The following is a 22840-nucleotide window of genomic DNA, read 5'->3' as shown; positions in this document are numbered from 1 at the left end:
AGGAAGAAATACCTTTTGTTTAGGGTTCTAAACTTTTTTTCTTTTCACTAAGCAGTTCTCTCCTTTGTCATCTTCCTACTAAAAATTTACTAACATGTTGATAAAGTTTTTTACCCATCCAGTCCCTTGCACAGCTCTGTGGTGTCCTGTGCTTTGATTTGGTCTCTAGATGCTCTTGGTGTACTCTTTTAAAAGTCTCTCCTAAATTAATCTGAAAAGCAAGCAGTGTCACCCTTTTTTGAATTTCAAGTCATTGTAAAACTTGAGATTTACCCAAGTGTTCCTTTTTATTATTTGTGCACTTCTGCTGTAGCTGTTTCCTTTTCTAGCTTTGTGCATGTACAACCAGATGGTTAGTGCTGTACACAAGTTAAGCAAATTCAGGCCAAACCCTAACCAGCAAATTCAGCTGAATAAACTTCTCATAAACCAAATTCATAAGCCTCAAACTGCAATAAAAACCCACCTGGTGGCCCATTCTGGTTTCCAGATTGACCAGATGATGACAGAGGAATTACCTGCTGCATGTCACAGCATCTTCCAGGGTGTGAGAGTTGCCTGGTGTACACCCAAGTTTTGTACCAGTACAGAGTTCACATAAAACTTCAGTGAGTGTCTGCAAGACACTCCCAGCCCAAGTATTCAGGCACAGCTTCAGGAGCCTTTGTGCCACTCTGCCTTTGCCCTGTTCGTGATGTGCTCCATGTGGGACAGCTTGAGGTCTATTGTTTAAGTAGTGTTTCTAAAACCCCTCTTGTTTATTTATTTTGCCAGTTTCCCTCACACTTCCTGAGTTCCTTTAATGTGTTTATTTTATTTTCTCCATTTCCTTTACTTAGAATCTTACTTTTGTTATTTTCCTTTTCTTTTGTTATTTCTTCTTACTTTTCCCTCACTTTTGAGTCTCATTCACTACCTTTCTCCTTGCTCTGCTTGTGTGTTATGATCTTTTATATTTATGATAGCTATGGTCTACATGATTAATATTCATTTGATGGAGAAGAGTGCACATATTGCAACATGTAAAAAGAAAAGAAATTGAAATGTAGATGGCAGCACACATTTTAGTGTAGTATCACTGAAGACCAGATCTGGACTTGCAGTTGTTCATTTACATTAAAAATACACTTCCAAATGTCTTCAAAGAGATTAGGGGGCAACAGTGTTCACATTGTAGCAAACAACACTCAATATTTTTTCACTTCCTTCCTGGTACTGAAGAAAAATCAGGGCACTTCTGTAGTTGCTAGGAGAAGACACAAATGTTTATTGGAAGTTGAAACTTGAAAGGTACTTCCTTGGCAACCTGCTTCTTACTTACATAAGCTGTTTCAATACTGTATCAAGACTGGGACTGTGGTAATGGCAGATTTATTGTTTGTTTTTTAAGAAGGAATGAAATATTTATAATTGTACAATGACTTTTGTATCCATTAGTTAGCTTTTAAAAAATAACTTACCTGCATACAGCTACAGTATAGCAGTGCAGACATGCCCAGGGGACTTCATTGCATCTCATATAGAAGCACAAACTTGGTAACCCAAATAATGGAACATAAATTTTTTTTAATGGATGTTTACAGAAACAACAGGTAAATGTTACTAAACTAAGATTGTAATATTTTCAGAAACTTCAGTGTTAGTTTAGAAGAAATTTGGGTACATTTATGTGGATAATCCTCAGAAAATCTGAAATAGTTGTCTACTTAATGCTTTCCTTGCTTGTGTTATTCACATCAATATAATTGTTTGCAGGGATGCTTTGGTAATAACTGCTGGAAATCTTTGACATTTACTTTGTTCTTAGATTTTCGAAGAGAGAATGTGCTGCCTCACTCTACCTCCAGATCCAGACTTACGTTATTGCTCCAGTCTCCCCCTGTGAAATTCCTTATCAGCCCAGAGTTCTTTACAGTGCTGCATTCTAACCCTGTGAGTATGGTGGCTACAGCTCAAAGGCTTTAATAAATGCAGTTGTTTTGTGTACAAAAACACTGCTCAGTGTTTGATGATAAGATATTGGTAATACATAGGGAGGCTAGATTCACTCATCATTATCCCCTGAAATTATTGGGCTATCAGGGCCATCATAGCTCTGCATGATAGCAATTTTTATTTTCCATTTGATTCTTCATCGTTTTTATGATAGAAAATTATTTGTTTACGGAAGCAATAGCTTTCTTACTGTGCTTTGCACAGGGTGAGACACAATTCTGGGAAAGACCTTGCTGCTTAATGGCAATATTTGTTTCCCCAAGATTGCCTTGTTAATAGCAAAGTATTTTAGAGGTCACACTGAACAAAAAACCATATTAATATGTATATTTTCTTTGTTTGTATGTTCTTCAGTGCTTCTTTTGCATAGGTTCCCCCCGGTGTTTCTTTGTGTAATGGGATTTAGAGTGTAAGGAGAAGCAATTGGAGGAGTAACTTTCCTTCTGCAGGCCCCCTTACAGTGAACAGGGCTGTCTTTGGTGGCCAGAGCAGTTTCCCCTTTGAAGAGCCCGTGCTGTTTGTGTTTTCCAGAGTGCCTACCGCATGTTTACAAACAACACGTGTCTGAAGCACATGATCACCAAAGTCCGGCGCGACACCCACCACTTCGAGCGCTACCAGCACAACCGCGATCTGGTGGGCTTCCTCAACATGTTTGCCAACAAACAGCTGGAGCTGCCCAGAGGCTGGGAGATGAAACACGACCATCAGGGCAAGGTAACTGCACAGGGCTGAGAGGGCCTTGTGTTCATCAGTTTCTGAGATCAGATGGATGGACTGGAATAAAAAGGATGGTCTGGGAGAGCTCCCAGGAGGATCACTCTGGTGCTTGTGTTTTGATTAGAAGGAAATAGATGGTAAGGGAGTAGGTTTCCTTAAGAGGTATTAGAGATCTTAAATACTTATAAATTTCAATGATTTTTTTAAACAGGTATCAATTTTCAATTTCCTAAAAAAATATTTTGATATTGCTTTTACAGTTGTAATGTAAGTTTTAATGTAACTTTAAGCTAGTGCATCCTCAGTATCTGGAATGTTGTATTTTGTGTAGAAAACGGGAGGATTAAAAATACGCTGTAATTAGCATGTGAGGAAGTGATAAGGCTTATCAGTTTATTAGGATTATTGGCATATTTAGCTTCTTGGTTCTTACATTCATCATTCTCAATGTGGTTAGCTGTGAGAGTCCATATAAATAATGATCTTGATGCTTGGAAAGATAAGACAATTCTAAACTAATGGGTAAAAATACCTGAGGGTTGTTTCCTAGATTTTTTATCTCTGAAAAGCACTTTATTTTTTCATTAGACACACAATTAGGAATGTGAAATTCTACAAACATTGTTCTTTGCCTCACTGTTTTATGTTTTAAGTAATTTTTGTTCTGTTAAGTTCTTCAGAGGCCAGTTTTCTCCTGAAGAATGGAGCAATTTTCAATTTTCTTTAATATGTGCTCCATAGAGAGAATTAGACCTTTGCATTTCTGGGTTGGCATTTGGTAACAACAATGTTACCACAATATTAATCAAGAAGAGGAAGCACTGAATAAATTCTTACTGGGATTTCTTCACTTTGAATTAGTCTCAGTATTGCTCATTTTCATCATATTGAATTGTCAGTGTCACAAGTGCCTGTTTAGCACTCGAGAGACCATGGCCAGCACATGGCAAGACCAGTGCTTGGGGAGACCAAACTGAAGCTGGACCTGCCTTTATTAAAGCATAAACCTAAAGAGAAAGGAGTAGAACTTAGCCATAACACAATAAATAATTATGTTTCCTTTCCTTAAGTACTCTTCCCTGCTGAGATTTTCCTTTATTTTTTCAAGTATATCAGTGAGAGCTTGGTGCTCTTGCTCACGAGGCACCGTGATGGTTCTGGCCCTGGTGCAGTGCTGAATAGTGGTGTTTTCATTCCCCCGTGGTAGTGTGTGCCTGTGCTCTTTGTGGGCTGTTTTCCAAGGTCAGCTGGGAACTGCCCCCCTCTGAACTCCCCCCAGAGCTGCACAGCAAAGCCCAGCTCCTCTTTGGCTCCTCTGTGTAGCCCCTGCAGAAGATAATACCATAAAAATCTGGTGTGACTACAGTGTAGTTTCTAATGGGCATTACAGATGGTCCTTCGTCAGTCACTGACCACAGGGAGGCAGAAAGCTGTTGGAAAATGTGGCAGCAGGAAGCATTATACAGGCTTAATAGGCCCCTGAGCTGAGCTTTGAGGTTGTGCCCTGCAGTGCCCATGTGCATACACACAGACATGGTACAGATAATGCATTTGTGCAGTGTGTGTGAGCACATGTCCATATTTATTCAGATGCAAGTCTTTGTGCTTTTTAATTAGATCTCTGCAAGATGTACAAATACATAGGAGTTTATTAGAGCACGTTTTTGGTTTTTCTCTCTACAATTAAAGAAATCATAGTAATTGATTACTGAAGTCTTCAATGGAAAGAAAAGGTATTTTAGCAAGCTTCACAGATATTAACTGGAAGAATAACTAGGGCAACTATTCATGTTTAATGGGCTAAATATAGTTTTGGCACTACCTATTTTATGTCAGTCTCTCCAAGCATTGTAGATTTATGGATTATAGCTAGGCAGGAGTTATGAGAGGAATTTTTTTGAAAGGAGATTGTGAACCACAGTGTATTTTGAGCTGTGTGCCAGTGTCCAGATTAGCCCAAAGCATTGAAGCTCCAATGGATATCTTCACCAAAGCTTCAAAGTGCTAATTTATGCTTTGTTTTAAAGTAGGCTACTATGAGCTGGCCTGCAACCATACATGTTTAATAAGATATGATTTTCTTTATCTTCATGTCTAAACTGAGTTATTTAAATAGAATGCTGTGGAACACTGCATGCAATACTAGAGTGCTGCATTAGCTCAGAACTGAGTGGTGCAGCTCTAGGGGTACTACCTCCTTTATTGAATCAGGATTTTTTAATAAGTGATTTACAGTATGGTGTTGACTTCATGAAATCAACCTGGGTTTTGCTGAAGGTGCATTACATCTTATAAATGTACACAGGCTAGATAAAACAGATAGAAGTGCTTAATACCCCAAACCAACCACGTGCTAGTAAAGTAGGTAGATCTTTACCAATCAGGAGAAAAAATTTCAGAAAGACTGGCTGTGTTCCAGCAGTCTCTTCCAGTCATCTGCCAGGCCCCAAATATAAATTTCATTATGGTTTTCGTTCTTTCTCACTGGTTTTGTATTCTCTAATCTGTATACCTGCACTGCAGGGTGGCATCATTGTTTGCAAGGTATACATCAGGCTCAGATGTAGCAATTAAAATTTCATTTATTGACACTTTAACAAAACACTTTACAGTGTTTGAATGGTGAAACAGTTTCACTTGCTTATCTGTGACTGTGTCAGATGGTCAGAACAGGGTTCTTACTGCTCAGGTTGATGGGATTCCTTCCTTGTAGGCATAAGCTACAGGTACAGGTGATTGCTGTTGGGGCTATAGGAGGCTTGATGCTCTTTTCTGGAACACTTTTAGGGTTCTGCAACTGTGGTGTCTCTCCATATGCTTCTCCTTCCTTGGGAAATGGAAGTATGAACATTTTCTCCCACTGCAGTCCATAATGGCATTTACTTGCTGTGTAGCATGACCCACTGGTTTGTCTGCCTACCTTCACCGCAGTCAGAAGAATTGCATTTGCTCTGGTCTGGCTTTCCCAATCTGAAACAATGATTCCATGAATACTAGAAGCTGGTGTTGCTGCCAGAAAAGTGGTTCTCCCTCTCCCTCTCCCTCTCCCTCTCCCTCTCCCTCTCCCTCTCCCTCTCCCTCTCCCTCTCCCTCTCCCTCTCCCTCTCCTCTCCTCTCTCATCCCTGGTGAGCTGACCAAGGTTAGAGGAGCCAGCAGGGAGAGGGACAAAAGGAGAGTAAATTTAGCCTGGACCAGAGCCCCTGATGGGTTCACTGCATGGCTACACAAACACTTGTGCCAGCACAAGGCAGGAAGGGCACACAGGGGATGAAACAAGTGGTCAGGAGAGGGAAAGATGAGAATGTTGCTTTTGCTGACACCACAGGAATAATTTGTTTGTGGAATTGTGGTTGAAGTACCTCACTGGTAGCCAAACACAGAAATGGCTCCTGCAGTCCCTGACCAACACTCTGCTGGTCCAGATTTTTTGATTCCTCGAGCCAGATGTCACTTTCCTGTAATTCTCCTGCTCAAAACTGAGGTGTTTTTTTGCCACTTCCACATGTTTCCAGTATTGTGACAGAAAACACAGAGTGTGTTGAAATAGAGCAGTGCTGGTTTCCAAGTGCAACACTGGTGCTACAAAAAGTATAAATTTCAGGGCTTAGAGACCTTTTTGGTTCAAATTGGGTAGAACTGTAGAAGGCTTTAATTTCCCAGGATGCATGTCCCTGTGACCTTGTTTTCAGCAAATGGTTGACTGGCCAGTATGTGGTTGTTCTCATCAATTGCCTGATTTAATTTTTTTTGTTGCCATCGACCTTTCTTTTTGACTTTCAGAGGTCTTTTTTTTTGTTCTGGAAGTGCTTTAGGGTTTGTTTTTTTTTGCATTTTGTTTTGATTTTTAAAAAAAGGTCAATGAACTTAGAATAATTGTAGCAGAAATACGGCAAAAATCCCTTTTGGTCTGTAATCATAGTTCATCACTGGATGCAAGCATACACTTGACATACATACAGCCAATTGTGTTCATAATTATATGGTAAATACTTCACAAAAGGTAATGGGTTTGCTACTTAATTATGCCTTTTTAGCTGCTTATATGGGAATGAAAAGGAGAATACACCAGGATTACTTTTATGAAATATTCAAGTCTTCTCTTCTTGACAGTCATAATAAAGCTTCCCACTTCTGATGCTTGTCAGATGAGAATTTCAAAGGACTTTAGAGACAGGAACAATGTAAGGCATTAAACAGTTCATCCCTTTGGGTGGGATGGAAAGGTGTTGTCCTCCTTTTGCAGAAGGGAAACGCAAGCCACAGTAACAGATTTTCCACAGCCCCACCTGATGGAATGAAACCCGGATCCCCAACAGACGTTAACCTCAGACATAATGAATGAAACCAGTGTTGATGAGTTCTGTCTCGTGTGTCCTTTGCAGGCTTTCTTTGTGGACCACAACTCGCGCACCACGACGTTCATCGACCCGCGGCTGCCCCTGCAGAGCAGCCGGCCCACCAGCGCCCTGGTCCATCGGCAGCACCTGACCCGGCAGCGCAGCCACAGCGCTGGGGAGGTGAGTGCGGCCTGGGCCTCCTCCATCCCCTTTCACGGCGTTCCGTGTGCGTGATCCTTCCATAACAGTGCACCAGTCATCTGTAAGGATTCACTGTTTTTTCTACTAGCTGTTGTTGCTTTTAACATGTAGGAGTTCAGAGGAAAAATGTCAAACGTCAGTTTTTCTTATTTTGAATTCGCAGTAACCCCACTTAACCGCAGGAGAGCATCTGATTACAGATTACTGGTTCCTGTATCCAGTCTTTCACTGACAAAATGTGCATTGTCTAGCGTGTTGTCTGCCAAGTGTGTTCATACATAACTGCAAAATAACAGGGGGGAAAAGATGCATGTGTGACTGTACATCTAGTTCTGCAGCTGCCCCATGAAGTGTAAAAAAATCATACCACATACAGCCTGTATCAGACTGCTATATGCCTTTGAATCTACATTTAATCTCTACTTTTCTGATCAGAAGTACATGGAAAACACTATTTTGTTGTTATGTTGTCATGCACCATTTTCACTGGCAGTCCCCAAAGTGTTGTTGTCACTTCTTTCTGCTTGTAACCTTGTGTATGTGCAGTGACTTGGACTTCAGTTGTACTTTATTTAAAAACTTCCATACTGTTGGCTGTAGGTTGTCATTTTAGGAGAGGGCTATTCCATGCCAGCAATTAAACATAGTACAATTCAGAACAGCAAGAGAAATTATCTGATTTATCCTTTTCTTAGCTCAGTCTTGTGGCAGATGAAGGTCTGCCAGGCCTCTGTTTCAGAGCAAACATGAATCTTGTCTGCCACTTCTCTAACAGGGCTTCCACTGAGCTGCAGTGAGTGCCACAGCACCGGCTGCATATCTTGTCACATCTTGTGTGAACATGGTTTAGTCAGCTCCTCTCCAGTGTCAGGAATATTTTGCAAATGATTTTAAATAGCATTTTCCATCAGTTTGGTGATTTTGTGTATAAGGCAAGAAGCTGTATACCTTCATATAGCTATTTAGATCTTGAATGGGGTAAAGCAAGTATTTCTGTTTGATTGATTTGTAGCACAGCAGAATTTTTTGCCTTGATTTTACCCAGTATCTACCCAAATTATCACTCTTTAAGCAGCATCCAGTAGCTCTGCACTTAAAACAGGTATTTGTCCCAACCATGTTCCTGAAGTTGCTGCAAAACAAGTATAGTTTATCCAACAAGAAATGATCATATGTATTTCATACACATGGTACTGCTTGCCTGTCAAAATTTGTCACTCCATCTAGATACATGAAATTCTTTAACCATGTTTCTATATGCAATTTTAGAAGTGTTTCCTTGATATTGTTACAATTGTTACTTGAATGAATTCCAGGTATAATTCCAGATAGGAATCTTAAGCATAGCAATTCCATACAGTATTACCATTCTAGTATTAATGATGGAATGATGTTCTTTTTACATATGTATGAACCTGAACACCAGTTTTTCCTCTGCACTTTAGGGCTTATGTATTGCATATTGCATATTTGCATTTTTTCCCTGTCTTAAACTGTTGCATAAAGGAACTGTACATTATTGCAAAAGATGAGTATTTAATGAAAAAAAAATCAAAATACTTTCGTTGGCTTTAACTTGCCATGAACTTTGATGTTTTGAAGCCAGTAACCCAATTTTTACAGAGATGCTCTAAAGCAAACATGAACCAGTGTAAGGAATGCCTTTTTAGCTAAAGCTGAACTACAGTGTGAAGCTGGAGCTAATAATAATGGCATTCCTTTTCCAGCACATTGCCTAACAGGAAATAATTCGACATTTTTCTGAAAGAATATTATGAGAGAGCAAAAAGGTCTTGGGAGATATCTTGGGACTTTTGCTGCTTTGTGATTTCAGAGATTGGATTCAAAAGCAACTTTTTATAATTATTTGATCTTTTGCAGTTAGATGTTTTATAGATCTTTGAAGCTTGGGAGTACAGTTCAAATGCTAACCATTACATTTAGGCAGATAAATGGAGAAGTAAACAAAGAGGTCCAGCAGCATGAAAAAGAGGTTGACCAAATGTTTTATAGAGATAAAATACTGAATACTGAGAAACATCTGAAACCTCATGATGCAGTTAATCACAGATGTTAGGGCAGCCCCAGCAGTTGCCCTAACATGACAAATGCCTCTAAGAACAATTTTATATTGTGGTTCTACCCTAAAAATTCTTCACGTGCAATTTTTTAAGTCCAGAAGGTGAATACAAGAAAAACAGATCAGTGTTTCTGAATTACTCTAGGAGCCATGTTTTTACCAATTTTGGACTTGTTTGCCATGCCTGAATGTGAACTCACTTCTTTATTCTCCTTTGAGGCTTCAGCCACAAACTTCTTTCCACTTCAAATTTAGGGAAACTGCATTCATGCACAGAAGTAATAGAGGTGCTAATGGAGGAGCAGAATTTGGTTTCCAGCATGTTTCATGTAGATAAAGATGTCCACTAATTACAAAAGACAAAATTAAATTACAAAATCCAAAAAGGTATCCCAGTTGTTGTATTTTTGGGTCTCTTTTCAGAATGGGACTGTTTAAAAATACAGTAAATTTTGTATTAGTTTTGATTATTTCTATTTATAGGTTCAATATGCTAAATAATGTTTTGCTAGTACCTGTCCTAGCAGCACAGCTGCTTCCTGCTGCAGTGGTTACTGGGGATCAAGCAAAGCCTTGATGCATGTGCTTGGTTCTAAGCCATATAAATTCTCACTGTTGTGTACCTGAGTGCTTGTGCTGGCACAGAGACACTCACTGTGGTTGCTTGCATGTTTTCAGGTCGGAGAGGACTCCCGCCATTCAGGACCCCCTGTTTTGCCAAGACCATCCAGCACATTTAACACAGTCAGCAGAGCTCAGTACCAGGATGTGGTTCCAGTGGGTATGTCAGCATCCAGCCTCTGCTCAGAGTTCTCCATCACTTAGGGGCCATGGCAGTGTGCACTGCAGGGGTTTCCATTTATTTGGGATGGCTGGAAGTTGCCATTTGTTATGATCCTTCTGTCCATTTTCATTTCCCTACTGTTCAGTTGGAACTTTCAGAGCTAGAAGTGTGCAGAACCAAATAAGTGATGTATTTTACCTTTCTAGCTCACATACTCATGTGCTCACAGGATGAACTGAAGCCAGGGAGTCAGATTGGATCCAATTGGACTCCATGTATTCCCAGAGATTTTAAACTTTTTTTTTTCCCACAACTTGTAAGCATCTATTTTGGCAAGATTACAGGAAGTGTTAATCAGCTTGGAATTAGCCATTAGCTTAACTTCTGTTCTCAGTTACAAACACACAGAGTTACTGACTTCTGTGCCACCACGTACAGAATGTAGCTTGTTAAATCTAACAGCTGTCACATTGTGTTAAATCAAGATAAATTAATCTGATTAACTCTGACTGGCTCTTTGTACTGTGGCATGTTTACTTGAAAACCTCTACCCATTTAAATGCTCCCCCTTGCCATGGACATGATGTGCATACTTCACTGGTTCAGCCATTAATGAGGATTTGATAGGGGTGTTTCCAATGGCTGCTTAATGTTTGAGAATAGATGCAGTGAAAACCAAGGTCCCTGCAATTTTGTACTAACAATAACTCTTCTGGTTTGACCTTAGCTAAGAGTGTGAGTGCTGAAATATATTATAGAAATTGCTAACAGAATTATAGCTGTTAGCATAATTCTGTTATGTTATTCTGTTTGGAAAGGATATGTCACAATGAGATCTGGTTCATAATCATAAGAAATGTGTTCCTTAAAAGACAATAGAATTGGTAGCCTTACACTATTGGGTTGATACAGAAGTATCATCCCAATACTTCTAAACTTAAAACTGTGAAGGTGAAGTGTGTCATTATTGTTGGAGACTCAAAAGGAATGTCATCCTTTGTTTTGGGATCTCCTTGTTTCAGCTTGATATTTTTGTGAATGCTTTCAGCTTACAATGACAAGATAGTTGCATTTCTGCGGCAGCCCAATATCTTTGAAATTCTCCAAGAGCGCCAGCCAGATCTTACCAGGAATCATTCACTCAGGTAAGAAAATTAGTGAAGTTTGCTATTCCCATTTCAGTAAAAATGCTAATTACGGTTAGCTCCTTTCATTAATTAACAGTGGAACTTAACAGAATGTAGACTTCTGGTGACTTCAAACATATTTATAAAGCTGTGGGAAATAGTTTTTCACTATATTTCTGTGTAACAGCCTACTGTGACAAGGTTGGAGAGAACAGAGGTAATGTTTAATTATCAGATAAAGGTACCTACAAGAAAATGTTTGGAACAACTGACATAAGAGAGTTGCTGATGTTTTCCTAATGTGCCAAGACAGCTGGATGGCACAGCAAATGTGCCCATTCATTCAGCTGGGAGCATGAGGCAGAATGGCATTTGGATTTGTCCTTATCTTTGCAAAGCACATTTACAGAAAGGCTGTCCTGGCCTCATGACATCTGGAGATAATCTTACCTCAATCAGAATTTTTTATGTCTCTCCAAAATTTTCAAAATGGTACATCTACAGATTTTTGCACAGTGCAACAAGATCTGAGGAAGGATGATCTTTGTTGTGTGGCTGTTGTAACTCCCTTGTATCTTTGGGCTTGGAAATGGAAACACCAGCAACTTGGATAGTATTGACCAGAACTGAAATGAATGTATCTGTTCTTCCTTGGACACTACATTTAAAAACTTGGTTTGATTGTTGGCAGTGTCTCTCCTGTGCAGTGCTGTGTTCCAGAGTTCTGCCCACACTGGCTGGCATGGCAGCCAGCACTGGTACTCATTTTTCTTCTGTTCTGTGTTACTTAGTGATCCCTTTTCTTCTGTGTCCTGCAAGTTCCCAAAATTCAGCAAGCTGCCCTATTTTGCAGTTTCCCCATGTGTAGCATAACAAGTTTGTGATGTGTTAAAGACGTGGTTAACCTCCTAAAGAAATCCTAGCTGCCAAACCTGAAACAACACACTAGCAGAATACAAGCTCTCTAGAAAATACAGCAGAAATCTGCAGTTCTCAGCATGTCAAACCACTTGTACCCATATCACTGTAGGCAAGTTTTTCCCACCTGGCTTGGTTTGAAATCTGCTGGGAAGTAGCATACAAACAATTTCTGGTTGCTTGTAGTTTCATTGCTTCATATTCTTTTTCCCAGGGTGCTTGGTTTCCTGCAGTCTGATAGCAATCGGTGCAATTTTCTTCATGTGTGTTGTGGGTTTTTTTAACAAATTAGAGTTCAAATTGCTCACAAGGCTTGTTGGTATTCCCCGATTCTGCTTCTAGAAGAACCTTACTTCCTGATTACAGATGAATAATTTCCCACAAACTTGATTTTTCAAGAAAAGTTGGGTTTCAGATTAGAAATGAAATATCAGAGGATTTTCTGTACCTCCTAATTTGATTGAGATTATATGTCCTTCTGTACATTTACTTTGGAAGGAGACTGAAGATATATGCCTTAACTGACTTTCCTCAGCAGAATGATTGAGGATTTTAATGAACATAATTTTTTTTACATTGAATGGGATTGGTCAGAAAAGCCATTCTCTTAAGCTGAATGGTTCCATTCTCATTTTAGTATTTGAAGTTAGCAATTTGATTAATGTAAATTATTTTCCATTATACTTCTCCTATATCCTGCTAGAACTGATGCTTCAGTAAGATTTAAATTTTTATAAAGATCCCAGTTTTATTTTTCCTGGTTAGCCTTTTTAAGTCCCTGACTTAGCAAATTATTGGAATCCATGTCTATTTGACACAGAGCAACCGAGAGACTAAGCAACTCCATGGACATTGCTGTAACACCTGAAAAATTAAGACCTAACTAAAATCCTTCAGTATAAATTCTTTGTGTATTTTTTTTTAATAGCGATTAGTACAACTGCCAGTAATCTCTTCCTCTGAGGACCTTGGTGCAGTTGAAATGAAATTATAATTATATTGAATATTCCTATTATTAATGTTATTGCAATTATTACATAGGCGAGGAGGAAAATCAGTATTTGGCCAGTGGAAAGGACAAAGATAATTTGAAAAGATCTCTGACATTTTCTGTCTAAAATAATTTCTCATTACCTTAGAGAAAGAAGAGATAAGAAGTTGAGAGTCTATTAAAATATTAAATGAAAGTATACTACATGTAGAAAATTGCTGTTCAGAGGTCTCATGGTGGAGTGAGAACATTATACTTCCCATTTCTTTGTTAGGCATGTTGCCAAGATTAAATCTTCTTCCAAGCTACTGCAAATAAATCTGAGATGCTGCTAAATAATGTAAAGGGCTTCAGGCAAAGGCACCTGTTATACATTAAATATAATTTATAGTTTTATGGAAGGTAAAAGGCATATATATTTTAAAAAAATCACTGAAATCACAACTGTAACTGGTAACCCCAAGAAGTCATGCATTGCAATCATTTGGAAGGCTGCATATATTAGTTAACCCAGAAAATGCCCTTCTGGTTTCTGGTGTTGCTGCCAACCAAACACTGAGATATATTTTATAATCCACCATTTATTTCCTCCAGCCTTGTCATTTGGGCACCAATGTAAAATGAAGTGGGCTCTGGAAGTGTCCAGATGTCCCTGCCAATTGCATGGAGTGTTTTTGATCTTCTTGTCAGTGTTGGTAATAGGACATGGGGTAGACACACCTGTGAGCTGAGCTAATGCTGCTGTTCTTACACAGAGGTCTTTTCTGTTTGTTTGGGGGTTTTCTCCTTTCGATTTGAGGCTAGGTTTAGGTTTTACTACATGGGTTTGATTCTTGTTTTCTTTTCCTCCAGAAGTGTAAAGCCAAATTAGAATTTATCTCTCATACTGATAAAGAAAAAATATGAAGGATGTACTGGTATTTCAGAATGCAGGGAAAGACTCTGCAGAGAAAAGTAATAAGAATTCAAGGAATTATATTCAGTATAGAACCTAAAATTATGTGTGTTACCATGCTCAGAATTTAGGATGCATAGATTCCACAGTCACCAAAATGGGTCTAGGAGAAAGGGTATGTGCTTAGATGAAGAACAGGGGAGAAATACTGCAGGTTTTTTTACTGGAAGGCATCTTAAATGCAGTGTGGTATGAAAACACTGGATTTAAAATCACAAGTATGCATTGTAATGTATGGCTTGCGTTTGTACAGAGATTCAGAAGAGACAGTGAACTCTTTAAAGAGTTCAGCCTCCTACTTTGAATTCAGAGACATGGACTTGAGTGTGAGTTTGAGGAATTGATTTTTTTTTTTTTTTTTTTTACATTTTGGGTGACTACCCTCCAAGAGCATGAGCACACGAGCATTCAAGAGATGAGGGCAATGGGAGCATCCTTCCTCAGAGCAAATTAACTTTTTGGCTGTAGTATTTTACTGCTCACATGGGCTTGGTGTGGCAGGGAAAAAAACAGTAGAGAAAACCATAACCCAGAGATTTCTGATATACTCTGTACTCGTTGCTGTGGTACACATTGATGCCTTATTTGCAAAAGGTGCTTTGAAAGCCTGTTTTTGCTCACACAGGGAGAAGATCCAGTTCATCCGTACAGAGGGAACACCTGGGCTGGTGCGTTTATCCAGTGATGCAGACCTTGTCATGTTACTCAGGTAGGCACTGCTGCTGCCCAAGCACATGTGGAACACCCTGTGGCAGCTGCTCAGGAGCTTCCAGGGAGCAGTGTGGGCTGATGGTGTCACCTGATTGTTTCCCTTTCCCTCCCTGGAGTTGCAGCTGGGAGAGCGCAAGGCTCAGGTTTTATTTTCATCATGTTCAGTTCTAGATGGTAGTTGCAGGTCACACTTGTCAAGTGCAACCTTCAGCTACTTGTGATTCCTGTGGGTTTGCCCAGACCACCTTTAATTGTCCTGTTGCATCCAGCCCTGATGCTTAGAAAGGTGGTACAGCTCAGACCTTTATTCATCAATGAGCCTTGTGCTACTTTTAGACTGCATCTGTTTAGTTCTGTGCTTTGGGAAGTGCCTGTTTGTAAAGGCACATACTTGAGAGGTCTTTTTATTACTTACTATCTTTCTTGCCTCTTCACTGTGCTGTCAAGCATTGTCCCCTTTAGTAAAGGCAATATTCTTAGACTTCAGAAAAGGGGAAGCTGATTCTTTACTACTTTTCATTTAAGCTATTAATTCGAAAAATCAGGCAGATTTTTTGCTAAAATTAAACCCTTTTATCTTGATACTGTGCTCTCATCTACTGTAAAAATGCATCAAGAAGTTCATGGGTACCTTTAACATGGAATCTAGTGAAATAGAATTGCCATTAGCAGTTGTATTTTGAGGCCAGGTTGCATAATGATAATCCTTTCTGGTCCCTAAATCTCCTAGTTACTACAGCTATTAAAAAAATCTAATTTTAAATCTATGCTTGGACCTTTTTGAAATGTAAATATTGTTTCTTAAAAAAACTTCTTAAGATGTGTAACTTGGAGGAAAACCTCACATGACCATAATTGCAAAAAGAACTGTCAGAAAGGACCCGTTTCAGAAAAGTCCACGTTAAAAACTCTAGGTATTTGTTTGGTGAGCAGACTTAGTAAAAAACATCTTTTATTTGAACATTGTTTTCATTGCATTGGATAGTATAAGTCTGGTTTACAGTTCTTTCTGTAGCTCAGTTTTTGAAAGTGATTTTTACATACTATTGCAACAGTTTATTTGTGTCATGTTTCACATTCAAAATACCTTTTGATACCAGATCCATTTTGACATTAGATATGCTGTCCCTTTTTGAATTTCCTTGTCAAATTTGGGAAAAGACTGAAATTTTAATATATATATATGCATATATACATACACACAGACAGACACAGACACGCACAGAAGCAGTGATTAGGCTGCAAAATGTTTGAGTTTTTTCACTTAAAAAGTTGTGTATCAATAATAGATGAAGCATGAAGTAACTGAGCTTGAACATGCTAGATGTGATTCCTGGTTCAGCAGGACTGTTATTAAACATAAAACGTTGTGCTAACAAGCTTACCAGTCAATACACTTAACAAGTTCAGATGTGATTCTTAATCCTGGAGGCTTAGAATGTTTCTGAGTAAGGTTATTGACCCCTTTGTAATGAGAACATTTCAAAAAAAAAAAAAAAAAGAGAGAGTGGCCCATGAATTTTCAAGGCTGATTAACTATATTTTAACCTTGAGAGGAAATACCCAAATAGCAGTTATTGCTTTCTAGTACTTTCAAAATCTGCTTGAGGAAATGGTAATAAAATACTTTGTAGCACTTAAAGTGTGCACAGTGAAAATAGGTGACTATCAAAGAAAACAGGTTAATAACTAGAGATTTATCCCTAGAAAGTGAAACCTGCTATTTATTCAAATAAACATGTTCTTTCTCCTTTGCTCCTTTTTGCCAGCTTGTTTGAGGAGGAGATAATGTCATATGTGCCGCCACATGCCTTACTTCATCCCAGCTATTGCCAGTCCCCGCGGGGCTCGCCGGTGTCTTCACCTCAGAACTCTCCAGGTACATTGCTCAGGCAAAGCTTCTGCAGGGCCTCCATGAAACCACTTCTCATCCTTGATAAGACAAAGATCTAGAACTATTTTTGAGCAAAGTCAGCAAGTCCAATTGCATTTGACTGTCAGACTTGAACCTTTGCCTTGGCTCACAAGATGTTTTGCTGGGTGTATTGCAATTTGAGGGGTTGTGATTTTGTTCTGACTTGTAAAAAAACATGCAGACTTGTTTCTCGTTGCTGTGAAACAACTAAGTGACTGCTCATGCCAGCATCCTGATGCCTGGAGATTTAAAGCATGGATCTAATAGCTGTACATTAAACTGGCAATGTAATGGGGCTGCGGGGAAGTTAGGGCCAATTTTATGTATAAAGGCCAGCTTGTTATACTTTAACACAAGTTGAAAACATACTCCAGCATACTCCAGCTGTCTGAATATTCATGTCAGAATGGAAGGAGACTGATATTTCAGATTCTGAGTTGCAGATTAGAACTAAATTATTGCAAGTATGACAAATTCCATTTGAAAGCCATGTTGATAGATGTTGCTATGCTTAGTTTCCTCACGATAACAGATAAATCAGAAGTGACTTAAGGGGATTTCTACAAATTTGATAACAAAAGTATAGATAAATAGAGAACATTTAGAGTGTAAGCAACTCTAGATAGTTCCAGACAGCAAGAAGTTTTTATCAGAAAAAGAACTGTGATTTTTATGGGCATTTCCCAGTCCTCAGTAACAAAAAGCTTTGCCTTTTCATGGAATCAAATTAAATGCATTCATAAACATGTGGTAGCTTTTCCTGCTGTTGGACAAAGGACCTCTGTAAGATCTCTCTGAAGAAACTATCTGAAGACTTTAATGATCTTTGGCTTTCTGTGAAGCAGTGAAATACAGTATTCACATTTATTAATACTTTCAGTATGTATATGGTTTAGATATAACTGTTTCCCTGTATTGACAAGAAGGGAATGATCTGCATGTATGCATCTTACTTCCAACTGCAAACCTGGCAGTCTTTTACAAATAAAACCAATTTTGGCTTCCAGAGTTAAGATTTCTTAATCACTGGTATGTGCACCAAAGCATGCTGGGCATAGTTTCATTCCAACAAAGTAATTTCAAAATACGCTCAGTCTTTTACATGTGATATTCTCATTTACTCACAGTACAGCAGACAGTAGAGAAGGAACAGTGATGGGTTTAGTCTCATTCTCCCTAAAATTGTAATCTCTCTTCTGGCTCATAGAAAAATATAGAGAGACCATTGAATCTCCCTGTCCGTCTGCAAGCATGCATGTTTGTGTTGGTGTACAAATGACTTTTTTGATGAGAAATTGTAAATAGCCCATGTTTCTGTGGAGGCTCTGTTTTTTCTCATCAGCTAAGCTGGCTGTGCTGCACTGCACGAGGTGGGGTGTTAAGGATCCATTGTTCAGATCAGTCACAATCACTTGTACTTTCTGTTTTGGAAAAGATGAATAGTCATGAAGCTACTCTTTATATCTGCTTCAGAATATAAGCTCTTTGAAAATCAAGTATGATTATCACATCTCTGGTGGTTTTAGCTCTTCCATTAGCATCTTTTGTTCCCAAGGCGGAAGTAATCACTATAATTGCCCAGGAATTTCTTGGCATATGCATCTGATTTGCAGTGAGGAACTTGTCATGTGCTGACAGAATTTTATGATGCTGATCTCTGAACCATGAAGTAATGTGTTATCAGATTCATGTTTTGTGGTACCCTTCAAAAAAATATAGCTTCCTTGAGGGGTTAACATTAAAGTATATTTTTGTTGCCTTTTCTGGTGACTGCATTTTTTACATAGTTTAACCCAAAGCAAAACAAACAAGAGAGGGAAAAGGCCAATAGTTAAAAGGCTTGTTTACTGTTTCTGTAAGTTTTCAGGACATTTCAGCTCAGTGTACCTTTAGAAGCTCTTGGTTTTCCTCTTTTCCTCTAAAAGAGAAAAACCACTATAGAAGAATCAATGACCACGGTCTGTGTTTTCAGAGGGATCCTTCGTGTTCCTTTTGGAGCCCTGCAGATTCCATGATATTTACTATCCTCCCACACTTCACTTGAAGCCTGGAACAAGTGCCAAGTGCGTTTCTGGTCGGACAGGTCTTTTAAAGACCTGTTAAATAGCATTCAGCATAGTGAGCGCACTGGCTGTCTCTGATCTGTGCAGAGATAGACTCTGCAGCTCCTTCCAGCCCCCACTTCCGCAGGATGTGCTGTCGCCGTTTCAGTCAGACCCATGGGCTTTGTGGCTGCTCTCCTTCCCCTTCTCTGCCCACAGGCTGAGCGGATGCACCTCCTCTCTTGTTTTACCTGAAACCTTACGTTCACATGCCTTCCCCTCAGTAGCATTCAATGTTTCTGTATTGGCTTAGCTTCATGCAGGCAGCCACAAGCAAACTTGCATGAGGAACTGAGGTAAAAGACAGAACTCTGCAGAACAGTGCTGCTAAACTGTTCATTTGTGCTTTCGGTGCTTTACAGGTGACCACTAGTTCCAGAGAAGTAGTTGGCAACTTATGTGTATTTTAGGGCATGAAAAATTTTAAACATCGTCCAGATTTTTTTGGGATGTCTACACAGCCATGCAGAGAAGGAGTTTAATTGCCTCCTTGTCACCCTGCCTCACAATCAAAGCAGTGGAAGTCATTTATCCAGGGAGGCAGTGGAAGTCCTAATGATGGCCAATAGATGAGACTAAACACCTGATTTGTATACACTCTCCATGCAGTTGTAGGGTATGCCTTTTTTTTTTTTTTTTTTTGGTGTACAGATCTCACCTCTTCTTGGTTTTAAGAAATTGACCCTCAAAACCAGTTTTTCAAAATTAAATTCCCTTACGTGATCATCATGTATGTTTCTGCAGCCACAGATTAGAAGTTCCACAAAATTAAATTTGGTAGTCTTTCCATTCTTCCTATATTTTTCTTCCTTGTTACTTCCCCAGGGAAAATCTTTCACTAAGGAATTTCTAAATATTTCCCTTCTTCCTCTTGGTGTAGTCATCATGGGCAATGCAGAGTTCAGCCTATTTTTACTTCATTTCTGAGTTGTTGTTTTCCTGATAATATTAAAACCAGAACAGAACATTTATTGTATGAACTATCATAAAGGTAAGACATAAAGTGTAGCTGAAAAACAGAAAGTAAAGTCTTTCTAGTTGCTTCATTGTTTTTAAAATCCATCTTTTGCATTGACCTGGATTTGCTCTTTTAAGATTTACTTTTGAAAGATGATACTCTTGGAAGTGAGCAACCAAAAAGTCTTGGATGCAGAGCAGATTTGAGGATATGCAGCTTTTACTCTTTATGGAGGTGACTAAACCAAACACATACCATGCATATCTCTTGCTATGAAGGAGTCTTTCCAGGAGCAGATGGGACATCCATCAGTTGGTGTCACACAGCTCATTCTGTGCCTGTTGCGCCCTGCAGGTACTCAGCGTGCCAACGCCCGAGCTCCAGCTCCATACAAAAGAGACTTTGAAGCCAAGCTGAGGAACTTCTACAGGAAGTTGGAGACTAAAGGATATGGACAAGGCCCAGGGAAATTGAAGTAGGTTGAAGCATCTCGTGAAACTGGATTTCTTTTCAGGCAGCTTGCCTTGCCTTGCACATCTGCAAGCTTCTTCCCATTAGAAGGAATGCAGATGTTACGGTTACCCAGGCATTTCTGGGAATAGAAAACCTGTAATAAAAGACTTAATGCCAGCATGTGATTCATAGCAGAGGGTACAGCAAGTTCTGAGCACCTCTGTGCTTCCTCCAACTATGTTTTTGTACAGACAATATTACAATATGGTGCCAAAAAGAGCTTTGGGAAGAGGCCTGCAGAACAGGAGGCATCTGAATTCTTCCATTACGATATAAACAGTTATATTTTCTCATATCTTTTTCCACTAAAAAAAACATTACAGAGACATATCTTTTGTACATCATTGTCTGTTCTGATACCACAGTCCTCTTTAGTAAAGAGGATTCATATATTAAATGTTGTTAAACTCTAAAGATTGCCTTAAAAAAACTGGTAGTATTTTTATTTTAGAACTCAGAATGGTAGAATACTTGGAGTGAGGTCTTCCCTTCTTCATTTATTAGCTAATCATGTGATTATGTGCTGTTATATATAAGAATTGTTCTCACAAGATACTTTCAAAATTTTGTAAATTACCAGGTCTTGTGCCAGTTATCAAACTCATAGCCATGAGGCACTAGAACATGATTTAATCATTTCCTCTATTATAAAAAAGGGGTTTTCTATTTTTTGTTTAAATTTCCTTCAGCCAGTCACTTCTCTTATTTTGCAGAAATCTGTGCAAAGCTCAGACTTCATTCATGTGAGCTTGTTACAAGTTTTGCAAAAATGAAATGGGATTAAAATGCTATTGTTTAGGCCTTAAGAGGCAAAGGCTGAGCAATGTCTGCCTAGAATGTAATGAAATCATAAACAGTTAAAGCCTTATCTATGAAAGCTTTGTCCTGAATGCTTGGGCAAATAACTGGTGGGGAGCATTTGCTCCTTGTAATGATCTGTTCCATTTCTTACACCCTTTTTTCCCCTGACCTATTTGCCATCACACTGTGGATTTTTAAGCTGTAGTTTGACATGTGAATGGAAGTTTTCTCTGGGTTGCTTTCCCAGGCAACAGCTCTGACCTGTTCAAAGCAGGGCCCAGCACAGCTCTGCTGCTGCCTGGGTCCCCTCTTTGCCCAGGTGCCTGCTCAGCTCCAGGCTCTCCCCTTGCATGTGCTTGGCTGGGTGGCTCCATGCAGTCACTGGGCTCTGCAGGGCCACAGCGGCTTTGCAGGAGCTGCGGTGGGTTCAGCTGCCTTCCTGCAGCTGCTGGCTGAGGGGCACACACAGCAGGCAGTGTTTGAATACAGAGCAAGTGAAGTCTCAGGAAACTAATTAAACACATTTTTTTGGCAGAGGATAAAATGTTTAAGTAAGGAGGATTCTTTCACCTCTTATTTTAGATCTTTATAACACTTCCTCATTTTCACAATTTTTCTTTCAGAAGGTACATTACGTTTTCGCATGTGATGCTTAAGTTGGGTTATGTACAAATAATTGCCATTTCTTCTGGACTTTTTGTACCATCACACACTCAAGGATAATGTAGAGATGTGTGTTTCTGGGTTTACCATACTGTGATTTTCCATGGTTTTATCTTTTTCTGTGTTAAGAGGCTGATTTTTACAGAAAAGATGAGACTCTTGCTCACAGTTAAACTCACTTAGGGGCCCAGCTTTACAAAAGGATTTCAGACTTAATGAAAATGCCAGCTTTAGGACCTTTCTGCTTAAGACTTTAAGGAAGGACCAAGGTAGACAAAACAAAACTACTCTTCTATGTGCAATGTACAAGGGACATTTTATTGAAACATAAGGGAGGGAATGGAGAAGAACAGGAGCTTCCTGATCTGAATAAAATTATCCAGCAGAAACGGGTATCTCTGAAATGACCTGGGTTATTATCCTGCTGTGTAAATAGTTGTTTTCAGATGTGGTTCATGTTCACAAATTGCTGTTTCAAAATACTTTTGCCCTTCAGATTAATCATCAGGAGAGATCACTTGTTAGAAGATGCCTTTAACCAGATCATGGGCTACTCAAGAAAAGACCTGCAGAGGAATAAACTCTATGTCACGTTTGTTGGGGAAGAAGGGTGAGTAAAACAGGGAAGTATTTGTGGTCTGAGAACACAGTGTCTTGCAGCTCCTCTCTCACCAGATTGCTATCTAGAGAGAAAAGAGGAACAACTGTGGTCAGGAAATGCCACATACACAAGTCTAGAACATACAGCTGTTCAAGATGGCTTCTTAAGCATTTTGCAATGTAACATATCCTGCCTTTGCAGAAGTAATGTGAATGCTTATGTGAATTTTCCCAGTAGTTGGTATGTGTTTCAGAATGCTGCTGGGAAAGCAAATTAAAAACCAAACAGCTTTCTTGTGTTATTCATATTTCTTTTCTCTCAGTGCTGTTGTGTCTCCAGGGCTTACCAAAAGACAGCTGCCATTTGTTGGAGGGAGTGTGCTTTCAGTGTAGGCTATGGGCTCAGTTCTTGATTTAGCCCTGTCTGAGACAATGGGAGGGAGCAGAAAGCCCTCAGTACTACAGAAG

General features: G+C 39.3%; 1 protein-coding gene across 6 annotated transcripts in view; it reads left to right on the top strand.

The window, feature by feature from the left end:
* Window positions 1-22840, top strand: part of HECW2 (HECT, C2 and WW domain containing E3 ubiquitin protein ligase 2) — a 149347-nt gene that overhangs the window by 102094 nt on the left and 24413 nt on the right. For all 6 annotated transcript variants that reach the window (XM_064717670.1, XM_064717671.1, XM_064717673.1 and 3 more), the window contains 9 exons: window positions 1808-1932; window positions 2527-2712; window positions 7099-7233; window positions 10013-10115; window positions 11167-11263; window positions 14735-14818; window positions 16590-16699; window positions 20150-20270; window positions 22269-22382. In XM_064717670.1, coding sequence (XP_064573740.1) covers window positions 1808-1932; window positions 2527-2712; window positions 7099-7233; window positions 10013-10115; window positions 11167-11263; window positions 14735-14818; window positions 16590-16699; window positions 20150-20270; window positions 22269-22382 — 1075 coding nt within the window. The remainder of the gene's footprint in view (window positions 1-1807; window positions 1933-2526; window positions 2713-7098; window positions 7234-10012; window positions 10116-11166; window positions 11264-14734; window positions 14819-16589; window positions 16700-20149; window positions 20271-22268; window positions 22383-22840) is intronic.

This window comes from Zonotrichia leucophrys, chromosome 7 (assembly GCF_028769735.1).
Source record: "Zonotrichia leucophrys gambelii isolate GWCS_2022_RI chromosome 7, RI_Zleu_2.0, whole genome shotgun sequence".
Lineage (NCBI taxonomy): Eukaryota > Metazoa > Chordata > Aves > Passeriformes > Passerellidae > Zonotrichia > Zonotrichia leucophrys.
This window is presented reverse-complemented; position numbering and strand designations above follow the sequence as displayed.